Below are 22,936 nucleotides of genomic sequence, written 5' to 3'. Positions count from 1 at the left end.
GACCATGAGCCGGGACTCGAACTCGGGTCGCCCGAAGCGCATTGGCGCTACATGTCGGCGCGCTGCCCATGAGGCCATCGGCATTTAAATGCACTGCAGATAAAAAAGACAAACGTTAATAGTGTGTATATATATATATATATATATATATATATATATAATATATATATATATATATATATATATATATATATATATATATATATATATATATATATATATATATATATAAACCAAAAAGAAAAACATATATATATATAGGTATTTAGATATTTAGGTCTACTAGCAAATAAATAAATAAACTTGTATGCGCAATTGCGCGTCAAGCTCTTCTATTTAAAAAAAAACAAACAAAAAAAAACAGGGAAAATCCTGCTTTTAGTGATATGTCCCTCTCAGAGTCTGAAATTAATTTAAAAATGCATTTCCCCTTCATTTTCACAGCATCAAATAAGAATAAGAAGCATAATGAATGAAAGCCGAATCAAGCTGGCAGAGGAGAGCTGCTAGCTAAAGAGGTGAAACACAAAATGGATTGATACTAACAGCTAGAAACTTTCTAACAAGGTGCTCCTTACCCCGGTGAGGACGATTAAACTTGGGTGCGCAGTGTCTTTGCCACTCTTATTGCTTTTTTATATTTACAACCAACCATAAGGCTACTAACATTTTGCAGGTTTTATGTCAGTGCTGGAGGAATGAAATAAGAGGCGTGTCAAGCCTGGCACATCCTTTGATGTTTGCAGCGATTAAAAGTTAAGAACAACACAAGCAGGGTTCTGTTTTTGAGCTTTTGTAGGAAGTCTGATGTTCACGCATGTATCGTCTGTGAGAATCAGAATCCTCATGTCTTCGTGTCAAATATTGAGGCATTTCCTTCAGTGCTGCCTAACTCTTATGGGAATACTTGGCCCCCAGTGCAGTATTTAGGAGATTTAAATGCCTTAGAGGTGAGCAGGTGTCAGCTTGCAGGCATGACTTCCCTCTGAGGTGTACAACTGAAGAGGCAGAGAAGAAGGAGGAGGAGGATGAACGTCAGTATGACGAGTTGTAGCACAGTCTGAGATTAATCTTAGAATGATTATCCATGATTAACATAGAGTGTTTGCTTTAATTACTACAGCTCTTGATTGCGGCAAAACCTCAAGCTGAAGAAAATGTTTTTGTGATGTATTATTGAACTGAATTTTAATGTTTTGTGAGGAATGTAGGCCAGTTATGATCTGGCTGCCTCTTTTATTTAGACCTTCAGTAATATTGAGCAAATTCAGTACACTTTTACACATAAAGTAAATTGAAATATGAACTACTATATACTTGAAATATCTAACTACTTGAAAAACTAACTAATCTGTTTTCATGCATGTATCTTTAAATGCATAATAGGCCCCCGTTAATTTCATAGCTGTGCAACATATGGGCTGCGTCCGAAATTGAATACTTTCCTACTATATAGTAGAAAAACAGTAAGCCATAAGTGTACTATGTCCAAATACATAGTATTCCCTGGGTGACCTATGCTACTTCCAGCATGATTCTGAAGTGAGCATTCGGGATTTATAAATGGAAGTGAAGTGCAAGTGACGTAACTAGACGCTGGTAGGTCATGTGACAGTAACAACGTGGCAGATGTAGTACATCCAAATTGCATTCATACTACCCATATTTATGCTATATATAGAGCATACATGAAGTAAATTTGAAATGTACTATTTATCAAATTTACTACCTACTCAGTGATTCTACTCGTGATCTTGGACGCAGTGAAGGGCTCTTTAAACAGTCCCAGACTGTTCTTACCTTTGCTAGTAGTAAAATTTAGAGGCTGGACCTTGTGAAAGTTAAATCGAATACCCATGAGCTAGGGGCTCTAGGATAAGACGTGATTGGCAAGATGTCCATCCATAAATTTTCATTGCAGCACCCAAAAACGAGGAAATCTACTTCCACATATAGTCCTTGCATTTTGTGTCCTCCATTCTGGAGAGACGACTATGGTAAACCCATAAAACACCCATAAAGCAATGCCCATCTTTCCTCGCCCACACCGGTCACTCTCAGATATTTCTCAATTGCTCTGACCTCAAGGACACTATGTCTCTCTCAGCTGTCACCTAGAGCCTTACTGGCCCTTGGACTCCATCTCCTTCTTTCACTCCTTACATTCCATTTTTAAAGCCCTCATTGATATTCTCCACAGCAGCTCCGCTGCGTCTGTCTACATTCTCCACCATGTGCTCTACAGCAGGTTTGTGACCCCTTGACATTTTGCCCGTTTAGCTGAAACACAGCAATTCCGGAACCTGTACATGAGCTAAATGTGTCTGGATGTAGATATATAAATGCAAAATAATCAATTTAAAGAAATTGCATTTTAATGGATTTTCAATAATTAATTCATTCATTAACAAATTAATTTGCTACATCCAATACAGGAATCCGTAGAGGTCAAGATAAAAAAAAAAAAAACTCATTATATCACTCAGAACTGCAAAACATTGCAGTCTATCTGTGCCTTGTTTACCAGGAAAAATATCTAAACATAACTGACACTGTTTTAATTTACTGCCATAAGATAACACTTATTTTCAGAAAATGTTAAGTTTATATTTCTTTGCATTGACAAATAGTGTTTACTGTATATATTGTATGCATACATCAAACTAATGTGTATATATAGTGAGGTTTTTGCTCAAAATTAGAAAGCATTTTGCCACTGGGGTAAGAAAACACACTTAATTCAAAATGTGTTTTCAAAAACAAGCATTGAATTGCACCATTTTGCTTATCGAATAAATCTTTTGATGTTTAGATAAGGTTTTTGTCTTGTTTTCCAGTAAAAATGTTTTTGTTTTGTTTTTTTTGCAGTGAGTGCGTATCAGCTGAGCCGTAGTTCTCTCGCTTACATATTTCAGATGGTTTATACACAGTATAAAAGAGCCATTGCACGGCACAATTGATTTGTCTGAGCTTTAGGGGAAACACGGCAACGCCACTGACAGAAGTCAGATTTACTGCACCCAGGTGTCCTGTCTTTTTTTATTTCAAATCAAAGCTTGGAGCCTTGCTCTTGTGAAGTGTGGCGAAATCCGCAGATGGAGGATTTAAAAGGTTTGGCGCTGACTGTCTTTGGTTCTCCGGCGCTGCCATGAAGGATTTCTCTGCCTTTGTAGAAACATGTTGCGATAACCTTTGCGTGATTGCCTCAGTTTGTTTGCTCTCACTGAGGAATGGGCATAAATAGGCATCTCTATCGAACGTGGATTTCCGCAAAGTTGACGGAACAGGTTATTGTAAGTTGAGGAAGGAGTGATGATCCTACATATTGACTTCATCTTTGATGGTTCCTGTGTTGGGTCAGGGTAGCATTACAGCGAACTGGCACCTTTACTAACTGTGCCTCTTTCATGTCTGCCTGCAGGTGACGTGGCCCCCTACTTCAAAACGGAACCGGGACCTCCAGAGATCCACCTAGAAGGGAACCGTCTGGTCATGACCTGCCTTGCGGAGGGCAGCTGGCCTCTGGAGTTCAAATGGATGCTCAACAATACCGATATCACAGCCTTCTCCCCCGAGTACAAGTGAGTGCCAGCTTTTATCTTAAGGCTTTCTGGAGATGAAGTCCTGCTCAGAACTGTCTCAAGGTTACAAGGAGAGAGAACAGCAGAGGCTCGTGGTTAATATGAGAGACAAAAAGTCTAATATTAATCTCCCCTGCAGCTTTTCTTCTGTACAAGCAGCACATTTATTCACTGTCTGTGGCAGGTATATTAAAGTTGTTCAAAACATGACCATTAACCTTTAGAACAGTATTCTTATTCCGCTGTTGTCTTTTATGGATCCATTTCAGGAATATTTCTCATTACTTAAATAATGTGTAGTTTTTAATGAAAACAACTTGGAATTTGAAGAACACTCACATTTATAGAATGTTAGAATATTTTTTTAAAAAATCTGACAATTTTTTTAATTACATTTTTTCTTTAATTAGTGTTAAATGTTTCAGAAGTTTCTAACAGGTAATTAGCATACTTGAAAATAATGTTCAAAACAATTTAAGCTCTATAGATTAGTCTATAATCATTTAGAATATTTTAACACTTTAAGCTTGTGTTTTCTATATAAAGCACTTACTTTCATTCTTCTATAGAAAGCTTCATTCTTTAATTTTCATTAACACTAACAGATTTTACGTTTTCTTTTTCTTTCAGTTAAATGAAGCTCACGTTAGGTCTTAGAAACATTTAAAGGTGCCCTAGATTCAAAATTTGAATTTAACTTGGCATAGTTGAATAACAAGAGTTCAGTACATGGAAAAGACATACATTGAGTTTCAAACTCCATTGCTTTCTCTTTCTTATGTAAATCTCATTTGTTTAAAAGACTTCCGGAAAACACGCGGATCTCAACATAACACCGACTGTTACATAACAGTCGGGGTGTACGCCCCAATATTTGCATATGCCAGCCCATGTTCCCAACATTATGAAAGGCATTAGACAAGGGCAGCCAGTAACGTCTGGATCTGCACAGGTGAATCAACAGACTAGGTAAGCAAGAACAACAGCGAAAATGGCAGATGGAGCGATAATAACTGACATGATCCATGATAGCATGATATTTTTAGTGATATTTGTAAATTGTCTTTCTAAATATTTAGTTAGCATGTTGCTAATGTACTGTTAAATGAGGTTAAAGTTACCATAATTTCTTACTGAATTCACAGAGACCAGAGCCGTCGCTATTTTCATTTTTAAACACTTGCAGTCTGTATAATTCATAAACACAACTTCATTCTTTATAAATCTCTCCAACAGTGTAGCATTAGCCATTAGCCACGGAGCATAGCCTCAAACTCATTCAGAATCAAATATAAAAATCAAAATAAATACTTTACTCACATAATTCAAAGCATGCATACAGCATGCATGACGAACATCTTGTAAAGATCCATTTGAGGGTTATATTAGCTGTGTGAACTTTGTAAATGTGCTGTAATATAATCGAGAGCTCGTGTGGCAGGGAGCACGCGAATTAAAGGGGCGGCGCACTGAAAAAATCAGTGCATAGTTAATGATGCCCCAAAATAGGCAGTTAAAAAAATTAATAAAAAAAAATCTATGGGGTATTTTGAGCTGAAACTTCACAGACACATTCAGGGGACACCTTAGACTTATATTACATCTTGTGAAAAAGCATTCTTGGGCACCTTTAAAAGACTTACATTTATTTTTTGATACTGCTACATTTCAAAAGCCTGTTATAGATATTGTTTTACCTTTGTCCAAGACTTTCAATATTGAAATGTGATGATAAATGTGATGATCTAAACAAAAGAGTGAACTCATGTGCCATGTAAAATGAGAAAAGTTTGTTTAAAATCATCTGTTCTACCCTATTATGGCGTATATCTAAGTGAAATGGCTTACTGAACAAAAAAAAAGTAGGGTGGCACTTGATTTTGTCCATCAGGAATTGATTGGATTGTAGAAAGTGTTGTCATTTGCTAATTGCTGATCATTTGTGATCATGTCTTTCAAAATTCATAATGTGCACAGATAAATCATTTATAATAAATGCTCCAGCAGTCCATAGAAAACCATAAGAATTGTCCATTTTGATTTCATGGTGTCACATGTACGTTTTGCAGTTAAATTCGAAGAAGAGCAAAACACGGGACACTAGAGACTTTAATAAACACGGGGAATTATCAAAGCAACTACACGTTAAACACTGACGACAACAAACACCAAACAAAACTAAGGGCTTAAATACATAGAGAATGCAATCAACAGAACAAGCAACAGGTGCGAGACTAATTAGAAACTATGGTAACAAACAATGAACTAGAATGCAGGCAAAACAGTGCCAGAAAGTGAAACTAAATGCCCATAACCAAGAAAACAACTCCCAAAAAACATCAAAAGTTGCCTAAATTGTCCTATTAGCAGTGGGAGTATTGTTCTAGCTGCATGAACATTTATATGATCATGACAGAAGAACGTTCTGATATTATTTTACACAGACAAGGTTAGTAAGTGATCGTACAGTCTACAGGTCTCATGTTAACACAAGTCTTTTGAAGCGGAATTTTAATGTTTATTTTAATGCGATACCTTCCTCTATAGACTTCCATTGTAATCGGACAACTGCAGATGCACTTTTTGTTTGTTGAAACGAGTCGACATTATTTTCTGCGACAGATGCTGTCAATTGAACTTAACTCATATTGAACCTGGAACATTCCTTTAATCAAGAAATGAAATTACTAGAAGTGAAGTACATTCAAATCATTTTGAATTACTTTTTTTTTTTTTCTCTAGTTTATGCTGTAGTACATTTAATCAACCATATAATTTCCTAGTTGAGTTCTCTCAATGCTATGTGTTTAATTTCTCAATAATGATAGCCTCTTAGCCTGACCTTTTTTAATCAGCGTACAGCCTCTGTAGCATTCAGCATTTCCTTAGACGTGTGGAGTGTTAAAGCTGTTGAAGAATTGGCCCTACGGGTTCCTTCTGTCTTAATAGAAGAGTCTGTAGCGCTGCCCAGCTCTCTTCAGGGACAAATAATGCTTTCATTCGTTACCTGAAGTGTACTGCTGACACCTGATTCATAGTTAATGTCAACTTTTACATTAGATGTTTTGATTTATCCACCATTTAGGAGTCGTATACCCGCTAAAGTAGGTGTTTCACATCTTCGCACCTCCTCGTGTCAAGTGTTTCTGCATTTTGTCCATCTACAGAGCTGGTTTGCTCTAATTGGTATTGCTTTTCTCATTATCTTTCATCACCTAAACAGCACGCTCAGAGCTGCCACGGTATTGCTATTGAGTTTCTAAGATGGAGGGAAACCACCACCGAGATGCACAAACCCGCCGGGTGGCATTTTCAGAGACATAAACAGATTCGACTAAGTAGTGAGCAACAGTGCATTAGTCACATATTCAGCGTATTCGGAAATGCCAACAGATTTTAATGCCAAAGCGTTCACCACCTCTGCTTTTAGTCGAAGTGGCCTTTTGGCTGAAACCTGATATTCGTCATCATAGCTGGACATGGAGAGGAGTTCCATGTGCTCTGTTCACACTAATGTGCGAGCTGGCGGAAAAAAGGATAGTCGTGACTGCAAGGGTAAACCTTTTAAACCCAACCGCTCTAAATGGGAACACATTTGTGTTGAAAATCCTTGAATTTGTTGGCAAATAGCAGGGAACTGTTGTTTTTGATGTTGTTTTTTTTCCATTCTGGGATGTGAATTAAAGTTGTTGATTCTGTTTTTCTTTCTCTTAGGTACACCATCTCCTCTCTCCGGCGCTCCAATATGGGTGTTTACCAGTGTGTGGTGAGAAACAGGATGGGCGCTCTGCTCCAGAGAAGAGCCGAGATACAAGTGGCATGTGAGTTTCTGTGGTAAAACCTACACTACTGTTGAAATGTTTGGGGTCGATACGAATTTTTAATGTGTTTGAAAGTCTCCTATGCTCACCAAGACTGCATTATTATTTTATCAAAACTACAGTAAAAAAAAAAGAAAAAAAAAAAAAAGTAATATTGGGAAATATTATTAAAATTAAAATAACTCTTTTTCTATTAGAATATATTTTAAAAAGTCAAATGGCAAATCTGAATTTCCTGCAAAAATTACTTTACATGACAAATCATTCTAATATGTTGATTTGCTGCTCAAAAAACATTTATTATTATCGGTGTTGAATAAAGATATTTTTGTGGAAACCGTGGTAAACATTTCACTTATTTGAAATGGAAAAACATTCTTTACTGTCACTTTTTGATCATTGCATTAATGCAAAAACTATTGAATGGTAGTATATATAGACATCAAAACAATTCACTAGAGCTCCTCTCCATACATACATACTGTAGTGTAAATGATACATTTATGGTTCTGGCTTTTCTTATATATTTATGGCTTTCTTGAACTCTCATGTGAAGACCTAAGTGATACTATTTACAGGTTCCCAGTTATGCTTTGAATAAGGCAGCATTTACACCGAAAGAGGAAGATGCTGTGGTAGAAAAGCCAACTAGGTGTTGAAACTTTACTGTAGCGTTTATAACATGCTTTAAAGGTATACAATGACCCAGACTGACTGTTACAGATTCTTCCAACATTTTCATTCAGCCAGGATGGAGTTATCACAGTGATTAAATGAGAATTCCTCATTTTCCCAAATCAAACCAGCAGACAAGATTGCTTGTTATTTAGTGAAGTTTATTATTTCTGCACCAAAGTCCTTTGGGGTGGTACTTCGGGGTGTGTTTCGACCTCAGGAACCAGGAAGTTTCAGGTAAAAATTTCCCTCTCAGAAAGTCCATGCTCGCTAGGTAGTACTTTTTCAAAATTCAGGAACTTTCAGGGGTGGGACTTGGGCACTGAACATGCTGATCGGTTGAGTTCTTCTCGCAGCATTTTGATTGGTTGACTCTATGCCACATTTTATTTCAACCACCATTTTTAAAAGTCTTTTGCAGTGCGTGCAGTAAGAGTTGTTTGCTATTCAATGGAGTTAAAAAAATATGACCAATGGACCGACAACAAGTTTCAGGCTTTGTTAAGCTTATATGCTGAGGATGAAATCCAGCGGGAACTGGAAAGTCACATGCAGTCCTACGTCACCAGACTAAATCTTGACGGTACTTTAGATTGTGATGGAAATGCAGACAGCAACAGGTCTGGGGCGAAAAAAGTTCCTGGGACAAATTGTTCCGGGTAATTTTGGTGGATCACAGATTCTACAGATTCTACATCTTGAAAGTATGACCAATATAATAATTTTCACTGGAAAATATCATCTGAACAAGTAAGTAACATTTCTGCCACTTTTGTTTTGACCAACTGAGGAAAAAAGCATCAGGCCTACAATAAATCATGCTGCCAATAGTGATTAAATCTAACGATCTCTTAGTTCGGATCATGCCAAACCGTGCAAATTATTATTAATGTTATATTGTTCTCAAATTGTTATTGTTAACAACACCAGCACTGCGTGACTGTGTATTTAGTGTGTATTAGCGTTACCTGTAGATTTCAATTTCTGTAGCCACTCCACAGTCCAAAGTCTTTTGCTTTTTGTCTACGGCTGAAGTTGTCACTGATGATTGTCACTTTTGGACCTTTCTGGATTACAATCCACCATCAAAATGATAAGTTTAATTATTGCAGCTGCTGTGAGAAAAGGCTATAAATGTGCTGCTACCGGCAGCTTCCTCTCATGATAAAACCAATTAGCCTGGACGGGACTCCTTCCTTTGTTTACGGACATGACGTATTGTACAGACGAACTGCTGCATGCTTGAATTTCCCGCGGAAATCCGCCATGTCGCTCTTATTATAAAACATTATTACAAGCTTACTGTTGTGAATCGAGCTAAGATAATGAGATAGTTTTGAACACTGGCTGGTTATGTACTTGCTCAAAAGTTGATTTTGGATAATTTTTAACCAAAAAAAAGTTGCGGACTACAGCTTTAATTAGGTGATGCAACGTTCAAACTGTGGTTTGACAGTAAGTGATTTGCAGAGTCAGTGTATGTTAGCCATTTTAGAAATACCACTTAATGGCTACAGTTGTTTTTAAGAACTTTAAACACTTCAAATCAATGTGAAAACTGCACCACTGGAATTATATCACCAAAGTCAAAGCACAATGTGCTAGACGTTCTTTTGTTCTGGATGGTGATGCAATCTCGCTGTGCTGTGCTCTATGAATAAATGTTTGAATAAATGTTTCTGATTGAACACCTCTGCAGTTTGTACCAAAAGCCTCTGTTGTACTGAATGCATCATCAGGGTTGCTTTTTGGGTGGGTAAAACATTCTCCCTTGGTTGTAATAACATCCCTGACTTTTTTCTCGCAGATATGGGCGACTTTATTGACAATGACCAAAGAAAGACGGTGACGCAGGGCCGGGCCGCCATCCTCAACTCCCCAGTGGTCAGTTGCTTCCCGCGGCCACAGGTGACATGGTTCAGGGACGGCTACAAGATCATTCCCAGCAACAGAGTGTAAGTAGAGCGTAATTGCTTGTCTAATCTTTAAACCTGAAAGCCTGTTCATTAGGAAAGTTCTGGGTGACCCAGCACAGGTCCCTATGGCTTTGGGTTCACGTGGTGCGTTGTAAGAGATGTAATTACATTCACTGTTCAAGCTTAATCCCTCTGGGCCTCCATTTACGGCAGCCCACACTGGAAAATGTTGGGGAAAACAGAGAGACACTTCAGCCAGTGATGCAGAAGACGTGGATACTGTGCACAGCTTTCTTTGAGTGTTTTTCTCCCACTGCCTTGTCACAGAAGTGCAATTAATGCCTGTTCCCGGCCCTTCTTTAATCTTGCTACGGTAGTTCTTCATTGCCTTTTTCTAATTAGCAGCTCACCCAGGCTGAAATCGACGAGGCTGATCCGTTTCGCCGTTATCAGTCAAGTGTCTTTCATTCCGACGAGACCCAAATAAAAACTCCACCACTGAGACACATCTAATGACTCACCTTTCACTCCGCACATACAGCGGTGGGCCCAGTTGAGAATTGCATTTGATTTCGGCAGAAGGTGTAATTGAAAAGTAAACAGGCTAACGTAGGTAAATTTAGAAATAGACCTGGGGTAGTAATGACTTGCATTCGTTCCATTTGTCTTCGGGCTTGGATTGATTTGTCAGAACGATGTTCAGGCAGTTTTATTTTGAATAAAAACACTCAAAAGTGAGCTGCAGAACTGTGGTTGTGGTTCTGTGATTCCATTTACACCTGGAATTAATATCTGTCGAATGTGGACAACCAATCACTCATGTCTAGTCAGAAAAGCATGTGACCGAATTGCATTTGTTGTATAAATGCTAATCTGTCATGAACAGTTCATCATGCCCATTACATTCACCTAGGACCCAGGCCACTTTTTCCAACCCATTTTCATAAATGTTGCATGTCTGAAGACCTTTGGGCAAAAAGCCCCCTAGAGTCTTTATTGCTACCTACAGGTAAACTCACAGCTCACACTCTATCATAAGAGAAGTCACAGAGAATTTTGTTTTTATTTGCATTTTATTTTATTTGAATGGTATTCGCAAAACAGTGATTGACTGTCATAAAGCTGAAAGCAATACAATGATTTAGAATCAGATTTAATAATAAATATGGGTTTCAATCTAAGTATTTTTTATTTATTTATTTATTTATTTTTTGTGTCTTAAAAATCTAGTAGCCAAATTGGCTGGTAAATGAAAAATTTAATTTCTAGCCATGGTTACTCACCATCAAGTTGTTCCAAGCCTGTATGAGTTTCTTTCTTCTGTTCAACACAGAAGAAGATATTTTGAAGAATGTCGGTAACCAAACTGATTTAGTTGATGGGCCCATTGGCCTTTCGAAACCCATATTTCTGTTTCGAAAATGAACGAAAGCCTTATTGGTTTGAAACGACATGAGGGTGAGTAAATGGTGATAGAATTTTCATTTTTAGGTGAACTAACCCTTTAAGAAGCACAATTTATGACACCATTGTTATTGGATTTTGTTCAAAGTAATTTCAAGAAACAATTACATACATTTCAGTACTTTCCCACTCAAGTGTAATTGTATGTCTGGAAATTGCTGCAGGGACATAACGGCAATGACCGCTGAGTGAACTGATTTGCTTTAAAGTGACAAAGTGAACAGCGAAGAACCGGGAACGAGGAAATCAAGAAAACACGTAGTTTTGTGCATATAACCTGTGCTGTTCTGAAGTAAAATTGTGTATTTGGTTGAAAGGCGTGTTGGAAGGTGGATATATGGGCTCTTCGTAGATGTAGTTAAGGTGGCTTGGCAACATGCCAGCTCAATAATTGGACCGGTGCTCTCCTGCCAGTGCTTTGACAGAATATTGCATCATGACGGAAAGCAGGGCGCATACATAAAATCAATATGCCACTGCTGACAATGTTCACTGCCGCATTTATGCAGCCGAGGGAATCTGTACCTTTGGGATTCTGGCGATCTTCCCAGACAGCGCTACTGCTTTGACCCTATACGCGGCCCAGCTGGTGTCTACGGCATCCAGACTCGAACCCAGAAGCTCACCCAGCCCTGAGGACGATAGAGTAATATCAAGCAATCATACATCCAGCCAAGCCCATTAGCGCACTATTGCATGTGATGTCACATCCTTAATTGTTCTGTGGCAGCGGCTGAAGCAATGCAATCAGCTTAGCCATTTAAACTGGCACTATGTGTTACTGGGCAAAATCCCCAGGATGGACTTTGGGAAATTGGGCTGTACTTCATAAGCACTTGACTGGCATGGTCATTACATTAACTGCCCTTGTAGGATCAAAGTTTATCTATGTGCTGTGATCTGCGGCCCTGACTCAATATTAACATGGATGAACATGCCGCAACATAAATCTATTTGTGAGTCTCATAAGATGTTTCCATCACAGAACTGATAAATGCTGCTTTGTAGAACACTAATGCCCTTTAGAGTAAGTGAAGGAGTTGTTTGTTTAGATGCATTTGTCAAAACTTGTATAATTATGCTCAGTATGGATATATAAACTAGACCGCTGACCACTGGCAATTTCTAAGTCAAGAGGTTCCCAAAATAACAAGATTGTTACATTAATAATAATAATAATGATACAAGCATGGACAACATTTCTGACATTCTGCTCTAGAGATTCTGAGAAGTCAGCTAGCTTAATCAGACTATTTCTGTCATAACTGCTGCTTCCTGTGCCATCAGATGTTTTGATTAATCAAAATGATGTAGAACACCAAAATATACAGTGGCCTATAAAAGTATTATAATAGTATAAGTAAAAGAAAACATGTCTAAATGATGTTTTATCATGTTGTTCTACACCCATAAGACCTTCGTTCATCTTCGGAACACAAATTAAGATATTTTTGATGAAATCTGATGGCTCAGTGAAGCCTCCATTGACAGCAAGATAATTAACACTTTCAGATGCCCAGAAAGCTGCTAAAGACATATTTAAAACAGTTCATGTGACTACAGTGGTTCAACCTTAATGTTATGAAGCGATGAGAATGCAAAAAAACAAATACGACTTTATTCAACTATATCAGTTATATATTGACTATTTCAAAACACTGCTTCATGAAGCTTCAAAGCTTTACGAATCTTTTGTTTCGAATCAGTGGTTAGGAGCTCGTTTCAAACTGCCAAAGTCATGAAAACCATTCGCTATTTGTTTTTTTACTGAAATCACGTGACTTTGGCAGTTTGATTCACGCTCTGAACCACTGATTCAAACCAAAAGATTCGTAAAGCTTCATGAAGCAGTGTTTTGAAATCGCCCATCACTAGATATTGTTGAATAAAGTCCTTATTTTGTTTGGGGTGACTAATTAATGACAGAATTTTCATTTTTGGATGAACTAACCCTTTAACAAAGTTTGGGAGGAGCAGTTTCAGATAATTAACCTAATTAGCACAAATGGAGAGCATTCAGTTAATCAACTCAACCAACGACAAGAGATATAAATATAGCAGGCTTACCTCTGTTCGTTGACAGTTTATCAGCATCCCTCCTCCACCTCATCTCCCCACTTTTAGTTCTGTCTATTTTTACCACAACCAGGGGGAGTACTCTGGGTTTGGGCCAAAATTCTGAGCTCAGAGCCCTTCCCCCAGGACAGCTCGCCAAATACGCGTAACCTTTACTCTAATTATATGTAAGTGTGAACTTGTGAAATGTTTTTATTGTATGAGATGCAAAATATCAAACCAATCTGAAAAACAAATTATGCTAGATCTGTTCTCTCAAACAAGGACTTTGCTTTTCTTAGCTATTTTTGTAATCACTTGTAACCAGTGTGATTTTTACTAAATGTAAGTCCTTCACATTACCAATGGACATGCATAACTCAAGGTACTGTCTCACTAGACTTTGCGCTTCATTCACCTTCATTCATATGCATGATCAAATGTGGGAGGAAAATGGAAATGAAAGCATATCCATAGATGTTCTGTGTTTGACTGTGTACCAAAGTTCTAGCTGGTGAACTCTGACCTGTGTATGTGCATAATTGACAAATAGAGGATCTAAACCCTACAGATGGACTCAGATTGACATTGTTTGCATTGCTGTGGTGGTATAGAGCAGATAATATACAGTACCATTCAAGATTTTGGGGATAGTAAGATATGTGGGTAATACTTTACAATAAGGTTTCATCTGTTAACAATAGTTAACTACATGATCTAACAATGAAAAATACTTCTAAAAATACCTCAGTTGTTATGTATGTTAATTTCAGCATTTACTAAGGCATTATTAAAATCTTAAGTTCTATCTGTTAACATTAGGTAATGCACTGTGAACTAACATGAACATTAACATTTTAATCATTAACATTAAGGTTAATAAATGCTGTAAAAATGTATTGTTCATTGTTAATGTTAGCTAATGCACTAGTGTTAACAAATGAGACCTTATTGTAAAGTGTTACTTTTTTTGTTTGTTTTTGAAAGAATTCATTAATTCTTAAAATTAATATTAAGCAGCACAGTTGTTTTCAGTGATTTCTGAAGGATCATGTGACACTGAAGATTGGAGTAATGATGCTGAAAATTCAGCTTTGCATCACAGGAATAAATCACATTTACAATATATTGAAATTTTAAACCGTAATAATATTCCACAATATTACAGTTGTTTTTTTTTCTGACCACAAACTTTTGAACAGTACTGAATTTAAACATGTTGAATTTGTTATTGTTTATGATTTGTTATAAACACAAGTCCTAGAGCATGTCATCATGTTAGTTGCAGGATCTGAAGTAATCTCAATTCTCAAAGCCTACTGTGTAAGCCGCACCTCGAGTCTGAATAGCACAACATCGTGAACAATATTTCTGTCGTTTTATCATTTGAAACCTAACTGCTTTTTTGTGGAATGTTTTGCTCGGAAAGTGATATAGTGTCATGTCTCTTTCAAATAAATGCTGCCTGATTTGATATTTTGTATCCAGTGTAATCAGGTTTGTGCATTTTCACGTGTGTGACTTGAGTGTCCAAATACGTTTTGTGGCCACAGCAACTTTTCATTCATTTCAAGCTGTCCATTTCGAATTCCAGTATGAAAATGCATCTCATTGAGATGTAGAAAGCAGAGGCACCACTCAGTGAAAGCAGCTTCAGGCGGTCATATTTATTCCAGTACGGCTTCATTGCAAATGCTCATTTCCTTTGCCCTGCAGATCTTTGTTTTCTTGCAATCAGCTTATGAATTGTTGAGCTATGTATTCAATATATTAATCCAACTCTCTGTTTGATAGCCCGTTGAATATTTCCTAAAGAAAAGAGATTTTTAGTAACTTCATTACATGTCACTGTGCAGTATTTCAGCATTATTGTTTCTTGAGCTCTGTGTTTTCTATAGTTTCAGTTTTTCCTTGGCCTCAGAAATGTCCCTTTGGTCTGTTAATGTAGCATGAAATAAGCGGCCATGTGGACGGCCGAGGCTTCCCTGTGTGATTCCTATCGCAGCCGCGTTCTGAAGGATAACTGTTCCACAATCCAAATGGTCCACAGTTATTTTTTTTAACTCCTCTTCTGTGTGGTTATGGCTTCTCCTTCCCCATCTCCCTTAGTTTTTTTGGTCTTTTTTCTTCTCTGTGAGCCACACAAAGGCAGAAAGTTGTTAAAGCATGGAGGTCCAGAGGTGAATGCCAAAGCAGGGGAGGACAGTGAAGCACGGGCCTTTGAAAGTCACTCTTATTGTTCCACGCTGGCTTCCCCTTTAGACAGCATGAAACTTTCATGATGGCGATAATTACCCCATTGGTGAGAAGTGCTTTCTGTTGCCACTGCAGATGAAAGTAGCAGGTTGAAAATAAGATATTGCGTCTACCTCTCATCGCTTTGTCCTTGCATCCTCCTCTACCTTGCTGAATTTTTCATCATTCATTATTTGAGATCTTTGATGTTTCCACCCATTACGAGCTATTCAGGCTCCCATCGCGCTCGGCACATAAAACGGCTTCCACGCTCCTGTCCCGAGTACCACCAGCAAGAAACCAGACAATAAAGGAAGTGCTCACAGGAAGGCGATTACTTTCCTCTGTACAAGCAACAGGGCTGTGGTGTTTGTGAGATGACATGTGCTGTGTTTTTGCTCCACCATATATAAATCTCTTTTTGTCAAGGGACTTAACAATCCCCAAACTCCTGCATGTTCTGGCAGATTTAGTGCACCAAATTATACTTGCCACAGGCTTTTCAAAGTACTTGTACTTTAGATGAATAAAACTGATTGTTTACTTGTTTGAAAAAGTCACTTGTCTCAGAACTTGAAATAATTGAGCATTGCTAAACCCAAACGACAAGAGATGCGTGACGCAGACTTAAAGGGATAGTTCACCCAAAAATGAAAATTTGATGTTTAACTGCTTACCCCCAGCGCATCCAAGATGTAGGTGACTTTGTTTCTTCAGTAGAACACAAATGATGATTTTTAACTCCAACCGTTGCAGCCTGTTAGCCGTATAATGCATGTCAATGGGAACTCCATCTATGAGAGTCAAAAAAAAAACATGCATAGACAAATCCAAATTAAACCCTGCGTCTTTAAGACACAAAACGATCGGTTTGTGCGAGAAACCAAACAGTATTTATATTATTTTTTACCTCTAAAACACCATCATGTCCATCTGCCCTCCACATCCTTGGGGTAAGCAGATAAACATCAAATTTTCATTTATGGGTGAACTATCCCCTTAACAAGAAACTTAATATACTTTATTATCACAGAGAACTAATGTCGCTAACATAACTTTACCTTGGAACACTGAACAGAAGAAACAGAGGGCTTATATACATAGAAGAGTGGTAATCAAAGAGACAAGAAACAGGTGTGCACTACTTAGAAACCATAGCAACTAACAATGAGAATGAGAACTCTGGCAAAACAGGAACAGGGAAAAATAATGAATATGAAACCAAAACACATTGAAACCTAACATAACCCTAACAGAATTTTTGAAAAATACAGATTTAGTTAATTACAATTTGAGCAAAATAGCCATTTAAAAATAACAATAATAATAATAATTTTATATTTATTTAATTTTCTTTTTGCTGACATTAATTAATTAAAAACATGTTAGATCTTGACAAATAATTATGATACAAAGAAGAATAATTTATTATTATTATTATTATTATTTACATAACCTTTTCAATTATTTATTTGCAATTTTATTAAATTTTTAACCCTATAAGCTAATTCATGAAACATTTTTGTGGGATCTTTGGGGATTTGATAATTATGATAGGAATAGTTTATTATTGTTGTTGTTGTTGTTATTATTATTAAAGGTGTCCTAGAACCAGTTTTTACAAGATGTAATATAAGTCTAAGGTGTCCCCTGAATGTGTCTGTGAAGTTTCAGCTCAAAATACCCCATAGATTTTTTTTTAATAAATTTTTTTGAACTGCCTATTTTGGGGCATCATTAATTATGCACCGATTCAGGCTGTGGCCCCTTTAAATCTTGCGCTCCCTGCCCCCAAGCTCTCGACTATAATACAGTGCATTTACAAAGTTCACACAGCTAATATAACCCTCAAATGGATCTTTATAAGATGTTCGTCATGCATGCTGCATGCATACATCAGATCATGTGAGTATAGTATTTATTTGGATGTATTACATTTGATTCTGAATGAGTTTGATAATGCTCTGTGGCTAAAGCTAACATTACACACTGTTGGAGAGATTTATAAAGAATGAAGTTGTGTTTATGAATTATACAGACTGCAAGTGTTTAAAAATGAAAATAGCGACGGCTCTTGTCTCCGTGAATACAGTAATAAACGATGGTAACTTTAACCACATTTAACAGTACATTAGCAACATGCTAACGAAACATGTAGAAAGATAATTTACAAATATCACTAAAAATATCATGTAATCATGGATCATGTCAGTTATTATCGCTCCATCTGCCATTTTTCGCTGTTGTCCTTGTTTGCTTACCTAGTCTGATGATTCAGCTGTGCACAGATCCAGACGTCCTGCCCTTGTGTAATGCCTTGAACATGGGCTGGCATATGCAAATATTGGGGGCATACATATTAATGATCCTGACTGTTACATAACAGTCGGTGTTATGTTGAGATTCGCCTGTTCTCTATGCAAAAAACAAAAATTGGGCAGTTTCTGGCTTTCTTTATTCAAGTAGATAGGAGCTGTAATAGCATGACTAGAAAATAGCATTACAAAGCTGCTGAGTGGACCGATTTGCTTAAAAAGGGCTTAGCAAAACTTAAAAACTCCAAGGAAGCCATTTTCGAGCTTTTTGGGCTCTGAATTCTAGGCATATGTTCTCCTGAAAAGAATGAGATATCAGATTTGTTCTGAGCTGAATTGTACTAGTAATGTGTTTGTGATTTGCTGTTATTATTTCTAATCATGTTAGCTAGCTTTTTTCCTTCTCCTTTATTCAGCTGTTTGTCATTGTTCCATGTACTCCTCTCCACAGGTAGTAAATGATGTGTTAGACAAATGTAATAAGGAGGGGGTGACAAGATTGAGAAATACGTCTTTGCCTTGTCACTCACAGGAGGGTTCGAGCCGCTGCCCTTTGCTCATATTCTCGCCGGATGGACATGTCTATTTTGAATCAATGTGGTTTGGCTCTGAGGAGTCAAATGAAAAATGACGTAGGCTTGGCTAATTCGATAAAGGCCATTTATGTGGCCTGGTTTTAATACACCTGCTGGCTGGTAGGGCCCCTTTATGAAGTTAATTATTGAGAGCCATCATCAGTCAATTGGGGCATCTGTGGGGTGAGCCTGTTCTAGCCCAAGGCCTCTGCCCACATTTGTCTTCATCCACTCCCTCCTTCATTCTTAAATAAATTAGTCTGTTGTCACTGCTAAAGCAGAGACACAGAGAATCCAGTCCAGGTACTTTCCACGAGTTGGGTACAGTTTGGACTTAAAACTACATCACAATATCTTCTGGCATATATTGCGATAACGATATCAATGATGACATAAATATAGTAGCATTCACCACTATTTTTGGCTACAAGTGATAGCTGTATGCAGTCTTGAGAAACACAATCATTGATCTAAAGTAAAACGTATCCATCATCAAATAGGCTCATATAATATACCAATTAGATTAAAGAATTAAAAAAAAAATTAACCCAAGTAAAAACCCAAACACCAGCCCTTGCAGAAATGGAAAAGATGCAGATATACTTTTCTTCTGTAAAAGTGCAGATAATGTTTGAATAGTGAAACTGAACTGAAAAACATCATACAATAATAATTAATAATTGAAATGACAAGTTATGTAAATGTGAATGGGTCAATGATGTGTCATTTTTCTGTTCAAAGGCCTTAATAATAATTAAAAAAAAACAAAGATATGACATCCAAAATATGTAAGGTAGTACAACTACTGTAGATCTCTTTTATTGAATCCAAAATTATTTATTAATGAATTATATTTTGTTACATATAAAGGTATTTTAAAGATTTTGAAGTGTCAAAAGGTAATTTGGTTTAATCGTCCAAAACCATCATTTGTGATTAAAATATCTTAAAATGTAATAAATGTATATATTTTTTATTCTGGCATGATTTTATAACATCATATATCAACATAGTGCAAAATGGTATTAAAATTATGTGTAGAAGTCGTTGCTTTGTTACGAGAAAGAATGTCCAGAAAAATGAATTTCATTGATGTCATTCGGAGTAACCAATATAAAGGGAACATTTTGGATCTAGTCATGCGGTCAATATCATGTGACAGGATGTGACATCATTCAGACATCTGCACAGGACCACATGGTCATGAGGCAAAGTAGCTAACTCTCTCTTAACTAATAGAAAAATTCATGTTTTCACTCGCTCATACGCATGTCCCGAAACATCAGGTCATTCGGTACAACCTCTATAAAATATGGAAAATGTTTTAATATTTAAAAAACTTGTACTAAATATAAAATGTTTGATTGTCCTTTTGATATCAGCCTGTTCACATTGTTTGAAAATTCGTCATTTGGTAAAACCGAAATTTTGGTTAAACCGAATGACTTTTTTGGAGACAAATTTTGTCCTTCATTGTTAACACTTCCAAATTAATTATGTCTCCATTATGATAGTTGTTTTCGCTCTGCATGTGAGCTTTGAATGGGTCGCAAACAGAAATACGTCATCAACTAGGCTTTATCCTTATTATCGCAGGAAGACAAATCGTGGGGAGAATTTTTACTGGTATATTGCAAACGTTTAGAGAATTTTTACTGGTATATCGCCCATCCCTAGTTCGAACAACCACAAAAAGACATTATGGGGAAGTGCACTAGCCAGATGGGATTTCAACTGTCGACTGAAGTGTTTTTTGTTGTTGTTGTTGTTGTTGTTGTTTTGTCTAAAGACAATGTTCTCTCAATGTTCTTTCTGCTGCTCTCCCTGTGTTTTTTCATCGTCTCCGCTCATGTCTCCAGTCATACATTCATATGTATTTTGCGTGAGCTTATTTTGTTCAATCAAAAAACACATTTACCCAACCCATAGACCCTCCCCTCAAAGAAATCGGGACAGAATAGTCGAAAGTTGACAAAATTGATGGATTAAAACACCGGGTGTAAATTGATATGTGTCTGCCTCGTCTACTTGTGATTCAATCAACCAAAACACATCTTAATACCAGGTGTAAACAGGGCCTGAGTCACCTATAGGAACACTGTCAGAGGCCATTTTAAAGTTGTTTTTGATTAAAGCATCTCTCAGGCTGGTGGCGTCTGCTGAAAGTGGCTGGTAGAGTTACACAGGTCTCAGACACAGTGGTGGCATGATGCCGCTGAGTGACAATAAACCATGAAAGGAGCGTGAGCTCGGAGGAGCCGTGTGCCCTCGTCTCTGCTTTCACACCTCTGACAGTGAAATAATGTAGCTGGAGGAAGGGGACGCAGCGCCCAACCTCAAATCAGAAGTGAGCTCATATAGCACTCATCCTGCAGACACTACAGTGAAACCCAGCAGTCTGGAGAGATGCTGCTACGCTTCTTTCAGTAAACACAAAGAAAGTAGCAGATAAGGAAATGGTAATGAAAATGTCAATGAAGAGGCTTCCCTCACACCCACATGAGATGCCTGCCTGATAGGAAGCTTGTTAGGTGCCAATAAAGAAAAGTTTGGACTGCTCACAAGCAGAAAAGGTTTGTGTATTTGAGAGCAATTTGTGTATGTCTGACTCTGCTTACTGGCAGCTCTTTTGGAGCTGAAGTGTGATTAAATGTTGCTAAAGAATTATCATTGACTCCAATTACACATTAATCAGGACCGGTATCGAGCCGAATCATGGATGATAGATAATTGCCTTTTCACAGGCTATTCCAGAGAGGTTGTTGGATTGCACATAGAAATAGAGAAGGAATGCCACCACTAAATTATTATGATTGATTGATATGAAGAGCCTGCGTGCTCGAAATGTTACCGTTGTGAAAGTCCGTTATTAAATTCTTGTATTTTTGGAGCCGTGGTGTGCTGACTTTTTTTCAGTTTTTTTTTTTGTTTGTTTTTTATTGGACTGAAATATAGAAACGATTGTCCCATGATCCCATAATACAATCATATAGTGCAGGATAGTGGTTGGCATTGTAACAGGAATGACTCTCAATAGCCCTATTTGGAGAGTAATTGTTTTACATGTCGTCATGATGCAATTTCAGCATTAATAGGTGCTAGTCTGCGATTTTATTGCCTTGTGAATGGGAAATGTCAGTGTTTTTTTTTCTCTCTCTCTCTCTCACCACCCAGGAGAAATTCATGGACAAATTACCTACTGTTGTTTGACAAACACCACAGTCATGTGGTAATTTAATTCCTGTTCGATTTGTCATCTCTGAGTTTTCATGGAGTAATTGGCCCAAAAGTTGTTTTACCATCTCAATGCATATGTTTTATTTTGGAGAAGCCATGTAAATTGCCATGTTTTTGTCCTTTAGACTTTTCAAAATTAAACTTTTAAAACACACTTTATATGTAAGCAATAAGGTACGAGAGGCTGTGCTGTATCGTGAATAAGTCACGGCTGAAGGGCGTTGTTAGACACCAGCCTTCAGTACCTTATTTGTTTTATAAAACGGTTACCACACAATACAAATATTAAAGTCAAAAAATATGTATCAATGCAACTTTCATAAAGTAAAATCACTAAAAGCCTCCTTCCACTGGAAAAAAAAATAGTCCCTGACCGTGAACAGCAACAGAAGTTACATTATTACGCCATTAGATGGCGGCAAAGACTGTCTTTATGAGTGTGTCAGTCAGTAGCGAAGACTTTTATATTGAAAAGACTGAATTGTTGTGAACATGGAACAAGATGCAACTGACAAAAGCTTTGACTAGCGCTGTCAGTCATGGGAAAACCCCTTAACTGTTAAAAGGACAAGATATTGCAGCGGCCATTTAAAGAGATTTTTAGACCTGAAGGAAAATCTGAATGCAGGTAATAAACTCGCTCACTCAATCTCTTTCTCACAATATAATCTTCTACATAATACAGTAAGCTTCAATGAACAATATCAATTGAGAACACAGAACCGTTGGGTGAAGCGGTCATAGTCGTGTTTTATCGTTAATAAAACACAGCTATTGTCCAATCAGAATCAAGGACAGGAACTAATCGTTTTATAAACATGAATATATACGTGAATGTTAATTTTCTATATATTGTTTTGAAAGATGCTCACCAAAGCTACATTTATTTGTTCAAAAATATAGTATATTGTGAAATATTATTACAATTTAAAGTAACGTTTTCTATTCAAATATATTTTAAACTCTAATTTATTCCTGTGATCAAAGCTGAATTTTCAGCATCATTACTCTAGTCTTCAGTGTCACATGATCCTTCAGAAATCACTAACTTTATTAGGTGGG

At 37.2% G+C, this 22,936-nt stretch overlaps 1 protein-coding gene across 2 annotated transcripts in view; it reads left to right on the top strand.

The window, feature by feature from the left end:
• The window catches only part of sdk1a (sidekick cell adhesion molecule 1a), a 355,129-nt gene that overhangs the window by 146,256 nt on the left and 185,937 nt on the right, over positions 1 to 22,936 (top strand). For both annotated transcript variants that reach the window (XM_048192576.1, XM_048192584.1), the window contains exons 2-4: positions 3,422 to 3,581; positions 7,296 to 7,402; positions 9,885 to 10,032. In XM_048192576.1, coding sequence (XP_048048533.1) covers positions 3,422 to 3,581; positions 7,296 to 7,402; positions 9,885 to 10,032 — 415 coding nt within the window. The remainder of the gene's footprint in view (positions 1 to 3,421; positions 3,582 to 7,295; positions 7,403 to 9,884; positions 10,033 to 22,936) is intronic.

This window comes from Megalobrama amblycephala, linkage group LG1, assembly GCF_018812025.1.
Source record: "Megalobrama amblycephala isolate DHTTF-2021 linkage group LG1, ASM1881202v1, whole genome shotgun sequence".
Lineage (NCBI taxonomy): Eukaryota > Metazoa > Chordata > Actinopteri > Cypriniformes > Xenocyprididae > Megalobrama > Megalobrama amblycephala.
The sequence above is the reverse complement of the archived record's forward strand: the minus strand, read 5'-3'. Positions and strand labels throughout refer to the sequence as shown.